General features: G+C 47.7%; 1 protein-coding gene across 1 annotated transcript in view; it reads right to left on the bottom strand.

The window, feature by feature from the left end:
- Positions 1 to 17,521, bottom strand: part of COL27A1 (collagen type XXVII alpha 1 chain) — a 134,108-nt gene that overhangs the window by 3,576 nt on the left and 113,011 nt on the right. Inside the window, exons 39-56 of the mRNA XM_068413834.1 lie at positions 13,913 to 13,969; positions 13,701 to 13,754; positions 12,681 to 12,734; positions 11,541 to 11,594; positions 9,944 to 9,997; positions 9,767 to 9,874; positions 9,270 to 9,377; positions 7,689 to 7,796; positions 5,103 to 5,156; positions 4,442 to 4,504; positions 3,902 to 3,955; positions 3,152 to 3,187; positions 2,014 to 2,031; positions 1,586 to 1,621; positions 1,218 to 1,244; positions 910 to 975; positions 335 to 503; positions 57 to 166 (exon numbers count right to left, since the gene is read on the bottom strand). Of these exons, the coding sequence (XP_068269935.1) occupies positions 57 to 166; positions 335 to 503; positions 910 to 975; positions 1,218 to 1,244; positions 1,586 to 1,621; positions 2,014 to 2,031; positions 3,152 to 3,187; positions 3,902 to 3,955; positions 4,442 to 4,504; positions 5,103 to 5,156; positions 7,689 to 7,796; positions 9,270 to 9,377; positions 9,767 to 9,874; positions 9,944 to 9,997; positions 11,541 to 11,594; positions 12,681 to 12,734; positions 13,701 to 13,754; positions 13,913 to 13,969 (1,230 nt within the window). The remainder of the gene's footprint in view (positions 1 to 56; positions 167 to 334; positions 504 to 909; positions 976 to 1,217; positions 1,245 to 1,585; positions 1,622 to 2,013; positions 2,032 to 3,151; positions 3,188 to 3,901; positions 3,956 to 4,441; positions 4,505 to 5,102; positions 5,157 to 7,688; positions 7,797 to 9,269; positions 9,378 to 9,766; positions 9,875 to 9,943; positions 9,998 to 11,540; positions 11,595 to 12,680; positions 12,735 to 13,700; positions 13,755 to 13,912; positions 13,970 to 17,521) is intronic.

Raw genomic sequence — 17,521 nt, 5'->3', positions numbered from 1 at the left:
AAATATTTTGTAACAGTAGTACGGGAAATGCCATGCCGGGGTTGAGCTGTGCGTACCTTGGAGACAGTGATGGGGCTGAGACACGTCTGCCCACCATTGGTGAAGTTACAGATGACCTGTATGGTGTCCGAGGAACAGCCAAGGTTTGGGTCAATCCAGTAGGTACCTGAAGAAATGGAGGATTCAGGGGTTAACAAGGACACTTAACCTTTTCTGTGATGAGAAAAGGAAAGTTTTGATTTCTGCATTACTGGTCCCAGAGAAGGAGACCAGTTTGGGCCATGTGAAACAGCCCTATGGAGGATGCAGCCTTTGCACACTCAGGGCTTCCTACCATCGTTCATCTTCTGTTCACAGTTCATGAGGTCTCGACAAATGCGTGCAGGGTTTTCCTTGGTTCCCAGGGGTCTTTTGATGCTCTGAATGAGGTTGCTGAGGTAGTGTAGAGTCTTAAAGATCTCCCCTCCGTGGTCCAGCATGAGAAAGTCTGGATGTTGGTAACCCTGGAGAGCAGAGGAGGCAAAGTCATGTGCCTTGGGGGGCACCAGGTGCTGTACCACAGGGGTTTCTGCTTTATCTGTGGGAAAACTCAGTGGGTCAAAGACAGGCTGTGCTGGCTGGGATCCAGCGAGCTACAGCCCTTGTCCTGAACGGGACATCTCTGAAGTGCTGGCAAAGTCATGATGGCAATGCCATGAAGTTTGAAGCTTCACAAATGAGTAACCCAACAGAACCACGTCCTTTAACTGGATCTTTGCATGTGTAAACCCCAGTTATTCCACGAGAACAGCAACAAACCAGAGCTTTGTGTATATAAACTTTAAGCACGCAGAAAGAACGAGCAACGCTGTGACCGTTCCCAGCCTCCAGCTCCAGCAAAGACCAGCGAATTCAAAAGTACCCTCGTACCTCCAGCTTGAGCGCTGTGTTCGAGTCGATTAGTGTCCGGAAAGCTGCCCCAAAGCCGTCTTGTTGCTAGTGTGGGGTGAAAAAGATGATAACTGAGATTGGTAGAAGCTGAACACGCCCTGATGCAAGCAAATGCTTCTCGGTCTAGAGCTGCTATTCAAGCATTGCTCTGCTAACACAGCATCTCTTGCTGGACCTGAGTGTGTGTCTTCAGGGTCCCAGCAGCTCTTTCTGGATGTCCCATCAGCACCTTGGCTCTGCACGACTTATTAGCGTCATTAACAAATGTATAGAAAACGGCAACTTACAAATGAGGCTGGAATTCCTGGCGGTCCCTAGAAATCAAAGCAAAAAAGGGGCATCAGCCAGCAGGATGGGCAGTCACTATTGCAAAGACATTCAGTCAGGTCCTTTTGAAATCCTCTTTCCCCTGGATCTCATCTCATTCCTCAATGCAGATGAGTGAGAGAGGCAACAATTCTGCCTCTATAAAATACTTGGAGATGGTTTGGACTAAAGCGCAAGAAACACTGCTCCATTCACACACACGTTTTTGCATACGAGGAATGGGGCTAAGCTATAATTTCCAGTGAGTGAACAGTCCCCTGGAGACTGTCACAGCAATAATTTTAGCTTGTTTCAATGGTGTCTTTGAACTCTTTCCACGTATACGTACCGGAGGGCCAGGGTGTCCTCGTGGGCCTGGGGGACCCTAAAGACAGAGTGGCATCAGTTAGTGAAGTGTCTCTAGTTTATATTTCCATTTCTCACAGTTGTCACCAGCATGAGCCTGTTCCCTGCTGAAATACTCCAGATTTTTGACATTTTACATCATCTTCTCCCTCAAACCCTTCTGGAGACAGGATGTGGCCCCATTTCATCCATCTCCCAACTCTGGGTGCGTCTCTCTTCACCTCGCCCGTTCCTGCTGCATCCCTTGTTCCCAGCCCTTAGCTCCTTAACTATCATTAATGCCACATCCCCAGGTACTTATCACATTCCCCGTGTACACAATTACCCACCTTGCAGCTTTACATCTGCTAAAAGCAACTGTTTTATTTAAATAGAAGATATTAGTCTGAGAAAGTGATTTCAAATACTTACCCTTGGACCTTGCAGACCCTGCGGAGGGTAAAAAAAAAAAGGAAAAAAAGAAAAAAAAGAAAAAAAAAAGAAAAAAAAGGAAGATGCTGTCAGAAGATGCTCATTAATAAACCAAAATCTCTCCATACAGCCGTGTGCTGTTCCCAAGGTGCCTGTGCAAGGGCTGGGTGCTGCACAGCAGCAAAACAGGGGCCCGACAGTGTCTGCCAACAGCAGAGAGGTTATTGCAGCAAGGGATGCTGATGGCCCCGGCACCAGCAAATGCTCGCTCTGGGGCTCAGGTCCCTGCCAGCACGCTGCCCTCTGCTATGCCCACGGAGGTGGAAAATGGTGAGCAAGAAACAGAGGCAGCACCCTGGCTTGTTAGAAACGTGCACTGGGGTTTTTGGTATCTGTGGGGCATTTGCTTATAAGAGATTGTGTTTGAAGAAGGCATGAAAGAGCCTTCTGCATCAGCCACCCAGCCGTGTTTGCTGGGCTCCGATGCCTGGACCAAGCCCCCACATGCAGGGACAGCCACTGGTTGCTAAAGGAAGCAACACGGAGAGCAGGGGGACCTGCGTTGTGGGTGACAAGGAGGATGAAGAACACGTATCCAGTAGACCCCACACATCCCCTGTATGGTGAGAACACCAAGGAGCTACGAGAAAGTGTAAAAGTCCATCAGAGCCCCCACAAGAAGGGGACCAGAGGAAGAGCAGAAGGCAAGAACGTGCCCTGGCACTGCTCCCCTGGCTGTGGGGGCTGCACCCAGGCAACGCTGCTACTCCGACAGGTCCCGTGTCCCTGGCCTGGGCAGCCTGTGGCTTCTTGTGCTGCCGTTCGCCGTGGTTTGCTCCTGGAGATGCCATGGTCATAGCTAACATGGTAAAGCGTTAGCTTTTGCTGGGTAATTGGGTTAATTAAATGGAAATTTTAACAGCAGAGTGGGTGTATATGTGCACACGTGGATGTTCATGCACATACGTGTGTGCACACATGTGTAGATGTGTATGTCCCGCCCTCATGGGAGCCTGATGCCACCACACTGAGCCAGAGCCCAAGTGGGTGCAGCAGAGCCCAGCGTGACTCCTGGTTGCTCCAAGAGAGGGGCCCTCTCAGCAGCAGGACACACCCGGGGGTGCAGACCAGCACTCACCATTTCTCCGCGGCTGCCTTTGTCTCCCTTGGGCCCCTGTTAGAGCAGACGAGGTGACTGTGAGCGAGCTGCACTGCTGGGGCGTGTTCCCACCCTTGCAAGGGCCCAAGTGCATCTCTAAACAAACCAGCTCAGGTTGCCGTATTGGCCCACCCATCCCGAGGCATAAAAGTAGCCATAACTGGATGTTTTGGCAGTGTCTGAGTTCATCTTACTGGGTTTCATCCCTGCCAGTAGCAGCCTCTGTACCGAACTCTGAGTAGCTTCATGCTCGTGTTTTTACGACGCACTGACCTGAACTTCAGCCTGTGCTCAGCGCCTTTGGCATTTTGGGGCAGCCAGGGATTTTCAACACTTCCCAGAATCAGGCTGTTCCCACTTTAATACATTTATCAGTTTTTTGTTTTTTTTTGTTTTTTTGTCCCCCTCAGGCCAAGTTCTTTGGGAAATCTGGCAGCCTGCTTTTGAAAAACCGCAATAACATTCTTGTCTTTGAGTCTGAGCCAATCGATCGAAAAACTTGCACTTAGGTAGACTGGCTCCTCACTTTTAAGCTAATAATCTCCCTGCAACTATATATGCAGCCAGAGACTAAACCTGCACTTCTCCCAAGCTGCTCGTCTCAAAGACGATTTTGTTTCCCTCGTTACAGCAGGACTTGGGATTTACTTCTGCTGGCCTCGAGCATCTCGGCTCTCAAACACTCTGCTGTTCTAAAAATCACAGGCAGAAAAAAGCGCAGAGACTTACTGGGCTTCCCGTGGGACCCTGAATGCCAAGCGGACCAATAATTCCTTCTTTTCCCTGGAAACGAAAAGATATGCGTGAACCATCACGTGGGAACTGACGGTCGCTTTTACCACAGGCTCAGTAAAGACACTGAATCTCTTTGCTGCTTTTCAGCACCACGATCGCGGTATTCGCTGTAGCTGAAATAAAAAACTGTTTCAAAATGCCAGTCCAAAGACACAAGCCCTCACAGTACGGTTGTCACGACCCGTGTAAAACCTCCGAAATTCCAGAAATAGAAACATTTCAGAGCAGCTGGAGCGGTCTGTGCAGCGGCCGCAGCAGCACGAGTGTCTCCAAGGCAGAAGAGGCCCGTGCAGCCGTGGTTACCCGCAGCCGTGCTGGGGTGGCTCAGAGGTGGTACCGCGGCCGTGGCGCGTCTGCCAGGCAGGCGGTGAACGGGGCACTGTGCTCCTTAGAGCTCCCTGGAGCCTCACAGGAATAGAGGATGGAGGAAGGAAGAAAATCATCCCAAACTAAACAAACTGAAAAATCACTCACCATGAGACCAGGCGGCCCACGTGGTCCCTGAATGCCTTTGAAACCAAGGTCTCCTGGGGGGCCCTGCAAGAAGAACGAGACGCCAGGTCCCCTTAGTAAACACACTCCATGCTGATGCCCTTGCTTACAGCTCTGCTGCGAGGACAGAGGTGCTGCCTCTTGTATATGGGAATGGGAAGGTCCAATTTTAAAAAAATTCTTTTCCCACTCCTGTTTTACAAGCCCTTAACTCTCTGCAGAAAACAAACTGGTCCCCCTTCACCAGGAAAATTATATGCTGATAAAAATGAGTCTAAATTTCAAATCAAGGCTCTTAACATTAGGAATGCATATGAGTGTCTCAGGCACAGACTGATGACTGGTGCTGGAAATACAAGTATCTGAAAGACGTTCAGGTGAGGAAAACAGCTCTGGGGTCTACAGGACAGCCCTTTTCCCTCTACTGTCTACCCATTTTAACAGCAATAAGCTCCCACAAAACATACATAAACGCACACTCATTTAACAAGTGAAGATGCATAAACTAAAGAAATTTGGAATCACGATTCAATTTCGATAGCTTCTGCAGAGCTGCTAATAAAGTCTTTGCAACAAGTATCGCGTTGTCTGTCCCCAGTAAAGAGAGACTGGAAAGCCGACTGGTCACACGGCAGCCTCTTACCTTTGGCCCAAACATGCCCGCGATCCCTGGAAATCCCGCCTCGCCAAAGTCTCCCTGCAAATAACAGCCAAGACAAACACAAGAACAAAGAACAACAGTAAGTTCCCTTTGAACAATTGGTCCCTCAAAGATGTGCCAAGACTTCAGCAGCTTCAGAGAAAGAGAAATCCCCATTAGTATTCTTCAGTCTAAGCAGGACTGATGAGAAAGAAGTATGGAAGAAGTCTGAAGGAGGAATTATACAAACATCACGCTAGAAGCAACTCCAGATCTCACAGACTTGTAGATTACTTAGACCTCACAGACTGAGCCTTTTTGTCCCCAAAATGGGAAGCATACCTATGCTATTTCTAGCAGATGCTTGTCCAGCTTGGACCACAGTCAGCAGAAGCAGGATGGAGAGCATCTACTCTGAGATTGATCTTGGAAGGTCATGCTGCAAAAAAATGGCCTCAAACCTCTTCAAAACAAGCTCTTCTTTTATTCCTAATACCAACTGGACCTACTAAAGGATAATTTCAAACTATGGTCATTCAAGCTGTCAAAAAAGGGCGTGTTCCTACAACACAACCTCCCACTCAAACCCAGGAAAACCATGCATATCCCCCAATTCTTTTTCTATTCAATCCTGCAGGGATTTTTGCCCAATTTCATAAGAAAAATAATAATAAAATATTTGGAAGGCCACCAAACTTGGATTAGCACATAGCATGCACTCTGAGAATAAAAAAACACAGTGGGTAGCATGTCCTTATATAAACACCCTCCTTTCACCACGTTTGAGATGTATGTCTTTTGATATTTCTGGGCTTCTCAGATGTCAAAATGCAAAATGATTCAACGTTAAAAAAAATGGGTCAGAAACATACACCAGATGATTCATCTACAGTCTTAGGAACATCAGAGATGGAAAAGGCTTGTTTGGACTCCTGGCAGGACTATGTGACCCATGCTGGATTTTACTTTACGGGATGTTTTACAATGTCTTGTTCAGCCCAGTTGTAAATGACTCAAGCGATGGGGTTTCCACCACCTCTATTACAAGGCTATTCCAGAGTCAGTCTCAGAGTCAGACCTCACTGTTAGGAAGTTTTTCCTGCCACAACAGTGAGAAACTGCTTGGCAAGAAAGGGCTTGGTTGGACTCGGTGGAGCGTTAAGAAACTTTCCAAGGATACAAATTGATTTAACTGTCCATTTATGGATCCTGGAAAGGAAAACTGCTACTAACAGAGGACTAAGGTCTTTCCTGTATTAGAAGAACCAACCAAGCCCTCTTTCTAGAGGAATTTTGGGCAAAAGTAAATGGGAAGTCAGAAGGGTTTAAATGCCATGGAGTCATCTCAGCTAAGGGGACCTGATCACTAGTTATGCAGCAAGGTAGGCAATGGCAATACTGGGCAAATGAACCTGCTGCTTGTGGACACAAGAAGCAAAATGATATTGTTATTATATTATTGGCTACTATCTTTCAGCTTGAATACTGCCATCACAGGGTTTTATATAAAATACACAAACAAGTATATTTTAATTGAGGTGGTTGGGGTTCATCTTGTCCCTTGTTTTGTATTAGCCCTAATCTCTCTTTTCCTCATGTTAGTTTTATATCTGTGGCCTAACTAGACCCTCTGATGGTGGTCATGTTCTTGGGATGCTTAGTCTGTCTTGGGAGAGGAACAGTTGCACAGTGTCTGTGTGTGTCAGATGGCTGGAAATCCCACTGGTGCAAAGATGCTGAGCAGACCGAGGCTATGTTAAAAGAGGTTTGAAAAGGTCCCTGCTCGAGGGTTTCTAAAAGAACCATAATAAGCAAATCTAGAGAATTTAAGCAGTTACAGCCTTGTGAGACTCTGTGAGAGCATCTTCTGGCCTAAAAAGCTCCCAATCTAAATAGCTTAAGTATTCTCAATATAGCCTCAGGCTGATAAAGTGTGACACATCAGTGCTAAACCAGGCAATCCCACCAGCACGATAAATAAAAGCAGTAAGGATCAGGAGCCTGCCATGGAGACAGGTGTGGGAATTTAACTCCTGCTTTGACCGAGGGCTCTTGGTGCTTCTCTGACAGTGTGCTCTGAGCTCACACCTCCATTGCCCTCAGACCTGCAGCGAGGACGCCTGCTCCTGCACCTCCTGCATGTCCCAGCGGAGCTACGGTCCCTCCCTTGCACCTTTGGGATGGCTTGGAGTGCACAGGTCACTTCCTACACCCAACACCTCCCACAGGCTCCATGCACCGCTCTCACAACGGCTCTCATCGAAGACACTGCGGAGACGGCTCTGCAGCCCGGCTGCCAGCGTGCACCACGGCCTTGTAACCACGGGCATGAGGGTGACGTGAAGAGTCACGTTGCCTTGGGGAACGCAGGCACGGATTAGACATCTCTGCACCAATGTGCAGATCAGGGCAGTCTGCATGCTGGAGAGAGCTGTGCCAACGCTCCTGCCCCCATGCTTAAGCTGGTTATGGGTTCCCCTGTCAAAGACCCTCCCAGGGTTCACCCTGCTATCCCAGCCTGCGGATCTGCACCCTCTCCTGCAGAAGACAGCTTGGAGTCAGGTCTGATCAGCTCCGTCCGTCACTAACCGGCTGTCCTTTGGGTCCCGGATCGCCGGGGCTCCCTGGAAGGCCCGTTCCTCCTGATGATCCTCGCTTCCCTGTTTGGCCAGTCTGTCCAGGCAATCCTCTTTCACCCTAAAAATAACAGAATTCAAGTAATTCCAAAGGACAGGAGCTAAATATAACAACACTCAGCCAAAACAGCCATAGATGGAAAGCTGAAAAAAGTGGCTGATGGGGATAAGGAATGTGGTTTCATCAGGAGATGCCTCAGCTCTGCTAAGGCGAATTATTGCAGGATGCACAGTGTGAGACCAGCCATGGGCATGGCTGCGTCCCCTCCTGAACTTCACGCAGAGCAGGAGCTTCAGCAGAGCTGCACTACCTGCACCAGGGCTAAGGACAGCAAGGGGGTGAAAAGTCGTGTTTGCACTTCCGTACGTTCTCTGTCCTGCCCTGTGGTTTCATCTCTTCCCCCCAGCAGGCTAGCAATTGATGATTAATCCATCTAAAATGTTGAAGACATGCCAAGACTTCAGCTGGAGGAGTTCAGTCCTGAGGGTGCAAAGCCAACATTTTCCCCAGCACCAACTCTGCAACTTGAGGACACGAGAGGGGCTTCCGAGACCCAGCACCACACTTTGCTCCCCATCTCTTCCCCTTGCCAAGTGCCAGGAGCAGCACAAGCCCCAGCTATTCAACCTGGGGTAGACTAGGAGAGAGGAGCAAAGGCTGTGATAGCCTGGGATGGTTGAGCAGCTGGGAAAGGGGCAACAAATTTCCCTGGAGCCAGGGTATGGGTCTGTCGTAATGACACAAGGGTCTTTCAGTCATTTCTGGTAACAGCCTGTTATTCTGCCCAGGGCAGCTGGAGGGCAGCAAGTGACAGTTTAAGAGTGATGTGTTATGGGAGGCATAATTTAAATTAGACCTGAGAGCCTCTCCAAACCCAGCGGGAGTCTTCCTATTTCAGAGCCTTTCTAAAAACGGCTGAATTGCTGTTGGTCCAGTTTAGATCCTGTGGCCAGCCTGGACCAGGGCAAAGACCAGGAAGAAACCCCAAGGTCACTAAAGCAGGTTGTCCTTTCTTCCACCCAGAGCGATGTCGAAGCCCATACTAGTTTCAGCCATTTCAATCCAGTAAATATAGGCTAAAAAACAAGGGGCATAAATTTCCCTTCAGCAGTTCAGGCCTCGCAAGGCAGCAGCTAGAGGACACCTGAACTTCCCATGGAGTCGTCCATCCTGGACATCCTATAGGCAGGCTGTAGCAGTTCCTTTGCAGCTTCTCCAAGGTCAGGTCTTTTAAGCCAGGTTTCTAATGAAAGAAGGCTAAAGTGTTCGTAGTGTGGGTACGTGTATCTGTAGGCTCCTGAGCTCGGTGAACTTTGACAAAGGAGGAAAGGTCTCTGGGACATTTGCTGCTGTGAATGCCATGAAAATGGATGGATGGATGGATGAGGAGAAAGATCTACGGAGCCTCCAGCTAAGTGAAAGATGTCAGCAGGAGTTGAGACTTTATTGGACCTTGGAGAATCCAAGCTCTAGAGACAACAGGCTCACAGACTGGATTGCTCATAGCAGTATCTCAGGGGGTCGGAAACTCACCTTGAATCCTGGTGGTCCCTGTGCCCCGGGGAGTCCCGGTATGCCGGGGTTCCCTCGTTTGCCTGACATCCCTGTCACACCTTCTTCCCCATCATCACCCTGCTCTCCCTAGAAAACAAACCCAGAAGAGGTTATGAAACAAGACGCTCTTTCCATCTCTGCAGAGCTTCTGAGGGGACAGGGGAGTGGTGTGATTCTGCCCTCAGCAAGCACCATGCATCTGGACATGGGTGGATTCACAGAGGTGTACAGAGAAGTCTGTGCATGCAATATCTGCCAGGCTAGAGACACCAGATTATTTACAGACTGGGCCATGCAAAGGCAGCTGCTGCCTCTATGTGCATGTGAGAGATGAAGTGGAGCATATGACCCACTATACACATAAACGGCAGTATCTATAGCTGGACTACATCCATTTCTCCCATGCTACCTTTTAGTTTTCCAGCTCCTAAGTTGCTTTTGCTATTGCTCCTATAAGGTTACACTTGCAAACTCACCGGCATCCCAGGCACGCCATCCTTCCCAGGCACTCCGTCCACTCCAGGGGCACCCTCCTGACCCTGCCTTCCCACCACTCCTCGAGGACCTGGTAGCCCAAGGATGCCCTAAAATCACAAAGGTGTTAGTGATGGAGCTCAGCCTTTGCTGCGGCAGAAAATTGAATTTTAACCTACCGGTGAGCCTCTGCTCCCTGCATTGCCCCGTGTTCCTTGCTTTCCTTTTTGACCCTACAAGTAAAAAAAAAGAAAGACTTCTAAAATTGCAGCAGTTCTAGCACAACTCCACTTGGAAGCCTGACTTCAGGGTGTGCTTTTGGATAATGGTTGGAAAGAGTTTTATAAAAAAGGAGATTTATAAAGTCAGTTGCTCCAACGCTGGGGAATGAACTGCTATTTGGTTTTATTACAAGTGATTCTTCGTACGTCTTGAGAGTTCTAGGGCAGGAATGAATAGCTAGAAGGCAAGGACCTACATTTTTCCTAATAGAGAGCAGATGAGGACAAATAAAGCAGGATGAACTCGAGGGAGGACTCAGTGCACTGGCAAACATTAGAACAAGATGCTTAAGACCTGCGTCCTCTGTCAGTTCATCGACAGCACAGTGCCGAACCAAGGACCCAGCAAGTCTTCTGTGGGCCGTTCAGTACGAGCTTTCCTCTGCGAGGTGGCTCCCTCTGTTTTGGAAAGTTAATGGTAAAGAAAAGGGTATCTTGTGTCTAAAATTTGCAATGCTGCTTTGTGAATAAAAGAAATACTCCTGAGGTTTATTAGCTGTAAAAAGGATTAATTTCTGCAGAATGAATGGAAAACTCAGCCTCATCACCTTCACTAGGGGTCTCTTAGTGAGGTCATGTACTAAAGCACTTCTAAATTGAAGAACTGCATTTTCTGTGCATTGTTTCTCCATCTGCAGAGGACCAGGCAGGCCAGCTACATGAAAGAAATACTCCTCGGGGCGCTTTCTCTGCTATTCATTAGACCCAAAGGCAGTTCCAGATTGTCCATCAATGGGTAGAGTTTATTTATCTTATCGCCCGGTACGCTTTTTGCCAAGAACACCTACTGTAGGTTAAACTATCTTCTAGCATTACCCCAGCAGGGTCAGATTAAAAATCCTGACATCTGCCAAAAGGGAGCAGGAATTTGCTGAGTATTGAGGTCACATACTTATGTTTTCGCAAATAAAGTCCCTGATCTGTGAGAATAATTAGCAAGCTGTCGTTATAGCCAGATGTGGAGGTAGGAGTAGGCATGAGGTACCCCAGTAAACCCATGTGTGCTGGGTTTTCTTGCTCAATAAGGGAAAGAAGTTAGAGGGAATCTTCCAAGAAACATAAGAGCTGCATGGATAAATGGACTCCAAATCTGGAAGGTTTCAAGCTAGAAAAGTTTACAGTTCAAGTGAAAGAGAGAGACACTTGCCTGGCTCAGACCTCCTTAGGGACAGACGAGCCAGCTGTAGCTGGAGGCACCACAAACAGGGATATGGGAAAGAGACACAACCCATGGCCATGACTAAAGACCTGCCCAAGATTCACCCATCCTGCTGGAGCTGTAATTGTCTTGATCTTCTCCAGCTCCACAAAGCCAACAAACTATTAGGCTTGGACACTCCAATACATGTTTACAGCCCTCCCACTAGGTTCTCCACAGTCTTTCAATGTGTAGACTGTAGGCCAGATCACACATGCTGGGGAAAAACACGAGTCCTCTTAATTAGCCATTTTCTTTAAACTTGGGACACTATAAATCCACCCTGCTGAAACCTACCACATCACCTTTGGATCCCTTTGCTCCTGGCTGGCCTGGTGGTCCAGGATCCCCCTACAAAACATAAGCAAGAAAAATCTGCTTGAAATTCTTTTCTGGCAGTATCTTGCATGAAGTGCAAAGAAGAGCTTTTTTTTTTTTTTTTTTGTGCCCTAACAACGCTGACCGTATGGAAACAATTCAGGGGAACAGCCTGTTCTCAGACAGGCCTCCTGGGGAAAAAGGAGCAAGGAACCGTCTCCAGAGAGCATTTCACAGGGTGTGAGCTGGAGAAGCAGCAATGCTACCCCCTCACTTGGGTGGTGTTTGTATTCGTGGAAATAATTCACTAAATTTCAGATGGCACCTGGAAAACGGTGCTGAGGAGTGGGCAGGAAGGAGCCTGTTTTGAGAAAGGTACTGCAGCAGTTACGTGCAGAACGAGTCATTTATACAGTGACTACATCTTTAGGCTTGGTACTACCTCCCTTTTGCATCTGCAGCCCTTGCCTTGGTTTCTCCTGGGTGTCAGATATTAGAGAGCTACCTATGCGGGAGTAAAGCAGAGGGGATGTTTCACTACTCTCTTACTGGTCTCTTCCCCATCACACACGTCTCCATCTTTTCTTCTGGCCATCCAAGGGTTTTGTGTGTATTTGTGTCAGGGGCAATTTCTGGACTAATATCAAAGAAATGGTCATTAAGGACGCACTAAGCCACGTGTTTCTAATGGCTCTTTACAAAAGACAATCCAAGGCTCCTGCTTCCATCTGAAACGCTGACATCTGAGGGGCTACCACCCCTGGGAATAAACTACATCCACAGGGGAACGCAGCAGCTCTACCCTTTTCTAGGCCATATGTCACTGTCATCTCCAACTGCCCATGTCCTAAGATTTCTAGTCCCTTTTGGATCATTCAGAAAAGACAGTTTTGGACACAGGCTTCTGGGAGTGTCCCCTGTTCCGTCACCTGTTTATTAGTCTCAACGTTTGACTCAAAAGGCCCATTCTATAGGCCTGGCTTATGGAAATGCACACGTTGCATTTCACAGCTCCCCACACACACCTTACTGCAGCCCTTCCTACCTTCCTTCCTTTTCGCATCGGTTTCTCACATGCATGTCACATTAGGTAGCTTACAATAAAGCAGCATCTCTTACAGGTAAGCCTTGCTGTCCAGGTTTTCCTCTTTCTCCATCAAGCCCTTCTTGACCCTTAAATAAAAAACAGAGAGGGAACATGTATTTGTTCTTGGGTACTTTTGTGGCAATGGAAAACAGAAATAGAAGTAAGACACTGTATGAGGCAGGAGAAGATACACATATCTGCATTCTGCTAATATAGAGATGTTGAAGCTTGTGGGTAGTGTACATGCTCCCATGGATACGCATTGGAAAGAAGTAGCTAAGAGGAACTGCTGATCACCATCTAAGCAGTAAAGAAGGCTTTCTAATGCATCCCTACATACACACAGCACCAATGTAGGTGAACAGTTGGAGGCTGCTGTCCTACAAAATAAGGCAGCAGCACTGCTGGTGAATTTAAACTCTTCTGTACGTTACTGTAATGGGTCGCTCTGACCAGCTGCTTTTGGATGGAGGTAAGGCTTAGTCCATAGAGCCTTTGCAGATCGACACGGATCAGCTGGAGATGACCTGCAAGGAGGGCATCAGGAGCACCAGGGAATAATTCATAACCCTGGTCTTGCTTTTGAGAGAAATCCAGATAACGTTTTGGAAGCTTCCAAATCTCCAAGTTAACAGAGATCTTCCCATGAAAGAGTCCACAGTCACGGGCACATCAGTCTTGAATTTTGTCCAGCATTGCCATGACCTCTCTTGTACACATCTTCCCCAGGGTATTTCCTTGATAATCACAAATACCTCTCACGAGATGGCCCTGCTCATTCTTTCAGTCTAGTGTGCTCAGGCAGGTGCACGGCATTGTGAGATGCTGATGTGCAGGACCTACATATACCTTCAGCAAAATTTTTACCACTTTAGGTAAAGATATCTGAATTACTCCTTGTTTGAAACACAGCCATATGCAGTGGTTGATAGGGGACGACAGTGGGTTATGAATCGTGGCTACTGGGCAAAGACCTTCTGTGCGCTGATGCAGATTGGAAGCACTTCATCAAGACAAACATTTCTGAATCACGTATTTAGAATAAGACTCACAGGATAACCAGGGTCTCCAGGCTCCCCTCGATCACCTCTGTCACCAACGGGGCCCTACAACAAGACAACAAAGACTTAAGGTGGATGTAAACAATCTGTCATCCACAATATCTCAATGGCTTGTGCATATTCTACAAGTGAGGAAGCAACCCAACTAATCCACCTGCAAAAATTAGGCCAGAATTGATTAGAGAAGGGATTTAACAGCTTACTCTGTCTCCAGGTGATCCCTGTGGGCCTTCTACCTTCCCATCATCACCTTGTTCTCCCTGTGAATAAAAATGCTAGTATTAATATCAACAGCAGATTATATGGCAGATGCTCCTGTACAGACCCGATCCAGTCCTCCCATATCATGGGCTCCTAAGTCAAAGTGTCTGTTGAATTTTCTAAACTTTTCATCCAAAGAAAATCTAAACAATTTTTTTTTGTTAGTTTCACAACCTGCAGTACACTGACTCTTCACATTGCTTTCCTGGTTTCTTTGGTGGTTGTTTCTGCCTGGTCTAACCATCCTCCCTAAGGAACCAGGTGCAAAAGGTTATTTTCAACAATTCCTAAAACTAAGCAAGAAGCATGTAATTATGACAACAGAGGAAATAGTTCACTGCCTCTGAATTTTATTGCCAACAGTCAAACCAAACTCTTAATCAAGCATTTCCCCCTCCTCATTGAGCGCTGCATGGGCTGTCATGGGAACAAGGGTGGGTGTCATGGGAACTGGCCTTTTGGGAAGGTATCACAGCAGAAGAAATATATAGGGAGAAACTGTGCCAGGATGGCTTGAGAATATAGTCCTGAGCAATATGGATGGAGAAATTTGGGTGGCAGAGTAGAGAGAAAGGAAAGTAATGCCTAACAGGCTCTGCCAACAGTTTGCAGCGCTACTAAACTTGCTGGTTGAAGTCAGCAGCAGAATACCTGGCAACTGATTTCCTTTCTAGCCGCTATCAAAGGAGTGTAGGCTAGAAGGGAAACAAAGCCACCATTTCTCAAGTCTCATGGAAAAAAAAAAATCCCAGTATACGTGTTACTATGCAGAAGTCCTGGCACTGATTGCTTCTTCCCAAACAGGATGTGAACACCTTGCCATTTGGTAGCTGAGCTGAGAGTGATGAACTCGAAGAAAACTCATAATTCTGGGGACCCTTGAAGAGCATCAAGACTCACAGACTTTCTCCCCAAAGCTGATTTGTGGCTTTGTATCCCCTTGAGTCTAATTCCCACCTTGTCCTTTGTCTTCTGAGTGAGAAAATCCTGCAGCCTGCTCAGCTCTAGGACTGCGAGACTGAGCTCCTCCAGGACTTCCTGATGCCTCAGCTGCTCAAGAGGGAGATGAAAGGTCTGCACTAATTCTTTGGAAAGTTGCAGTGAAAAAAAGTTAGAGTAAAGGGCAGCAAAGTAAACATGTTGGGATACAAATGGAAAATGCATGGAGAAGAAGGGAAGTCTTGTTGTTGTTGGCTCCTGTCCCAAAGTGAGATACACCAGTTTGTAATTTTTAAAAGGATCACATCTGGACTGCTTTAAGCAGCTGCCAAATGCAGGCGTCTGCTCTGAGCAAGGCCTCTTTGAGGAGCTGTAAACGTATTAAATGTGGCGGAGTAGCTGGCTGGTACGGCACAAGGGAGCTGGATTCCACAATAAAGCCTCTCACCAAGCCGCTTTCTTCTCTAGAAAAGGGAAGACCTTCCCTACCATTATATATCCTCCTCCTTCAGCACAGCTATGTTTATCACATTGTTTAAAGCTCACAGAGCATTCACGGTCCCATTTGCGTTTCCTCTTCGTTTCTCAGATTCAGGCTTCCATTTTCATGTTGGCACGTGTGCACGAGGTTACAGATGTCCAGAGGAAAGGAATCTGTCTATCCTTAGGCTGGGATCCAGACAACTCTTAGAAGATAAGAAGGAAGGATGGATAAGAAAACTTAGATGCAGACTTTTGTGGAGCACCTGGATGCTGCAGGAAATGGCGCTGGAGGCTCAGCACATGATGCTGTGCTCTCCTCATTCAGCTGGAGCTGCTCTCCAGCAAGGTGCCAGCGGACCTTCCAGGAAGACGTGAGTGAGATCCGGCTGTCAGTGGTCATTTACAGATCTGACTGTTCTCAGCAGGATGCGTTTGATGCTTTGGTGTCTTTGTCAGGCTTCAGCTTGGATACTTATATCTAGAATTAATTTTATCATCAGCGTTGCTGTGCTCTGATGACACAAGGTCCATGTTATCTCTGAGGGAGTGCTCTTCGAATCACAGAGTGTTAGGGATTGGAAGGGACCTTGAAAGATCATCTAGTCCAATCCCCCTGCCGGAGCAGGATTGCCTAGATCATGTCACACAGGAACGCGTCCAGGTGGGTTTTGAATGTCTCCAGAGAAGGAGACTCCACAACCTCTCTGGGCAGCCTGTTCCAGTATTCAGTTACCCTCACTGTAAAGAAGTTTTTCCTCATATTTATGTGGAACCTCCTGTGTTTCAGCTTGCACCCATTGCCCCTTGTCCTGTCAATGGATGTCACTGAGAAGAGCCTGGCTCCATCCTCATGACACTTGCTCTTTTCATATTTATAAACATTAATGAGGTCACCCCTCAGTCTCCTCTTCTCCAGGCTAAAGAGACCCAGCTCCCTCAGCCTCTCCTCATAAGGGAGATGTTCCACCCCCTTAATCATCTCCATGGCTCTGCGCTGGACTCTCTCTAGCAGTTCCCTGTCCTTCTTGAACTGAGGGGCCCAGAACTGGACACAATACTCCAGATGCGGCCTCACCAGGGCAGAGTAGAGGGGGAGGAGAACCTCTCTTGACCTACTAACCACACCCCTTCTAATACACCCCAGGATGCCATTGGCCTTCTTGGCCACAAGGGCACACTGCTGGCTCATGGTCATCCTGCTGTCCACCAGGACCCCCAGGTCCCTTTCCCCTACGCTGCTCTCCGACAGGTCTGTCCCCAACTTGTACTGGTACATGGGGTTGTTCTTGCCCAGATGCAGGACTCTACACTTGCCCTTGTTATAGTTCATTAAATTTCTCTCCCCAACTCTCCAGCCTGTCTAGGTCCCTCTGAATGGCAGCGCAGCCTTCCGGTGCGTCAGCCACTCCTCCCAGTTTGGTGTCATCAGTGAACTTACTGACAGTGCACTCCATTCCCTCATCCAAGTCATTAATGAATATATTAAATAGTACTGGTCCCAGTACCTACCCTTGAGGGACTCCACTAGATACAGGCCTCCAACTAGACTCTGTCCCATTGACCACCTTGCAGAAGAATATTTTGTTGGTGAAGGGGAGAGTGCTTCACTGAGTGCTTCAGATTAGTAATTTGGGGACCATTTACTACTGAAACGATGAGAGCTTTCAAGAAGATGGCAACTACCAATGTTTTAAAATAAAACAATAGCTGCAATTTAAACAACAGAGATATGTATCTGCACATCTCTTACTCCTTCTGCTGTAAGGCCAATGGTTGATCTTGCTTTTGGTAGTCACGAATCACAACTTCTTGCCAGGATGCTCAAGTTTCAACAGTGGGACAGTGAGAAGCCTCTGGCCAGGCTCTCCACTGGCAATGTGCTTGGTTATGAGCTCTCGCTCTATTATCCTGGTCTGGTCGTGCTTGGTTAACACTTGCCACTTCCCACACAGCCACTCAGCAGAATACACCTGAGGAGGAACGCTGCTGAAGTCCAGAACAGCAAGAGGTGCAGCTTGGGAAGTGGATGAGGCAGCGTTAGAAAGGCTGGGGGTGGAGAGGAAATTCAGCAAGACAGTGATGGAGATGGGGAGCAGGAGGAACATTACCAGCTGTTCCTCCATGGATGT

This window comes from Nyctibius grandis, chromosome 16 (assembly GCF_013368605.1).
Source record: "Nyctibius grandis isolate bNycGra1 chromosome 16, bNycGra1.pri, whole genome shotgun sequence".
In the NCBI taxonomy this organism is placed as follows: domain Eukaryota; kingdom Metazoa; phylum Chordata; class Aves; order Nyctibiiformes; family Nyctibiidae; genus Nyctibius; species Nyctibius grandis.
The sequence above is the reverse complement of the archived record's forward strand: the minus strand, read 5'-3'. Positions and strand labels throughout refer to the sequence as shown.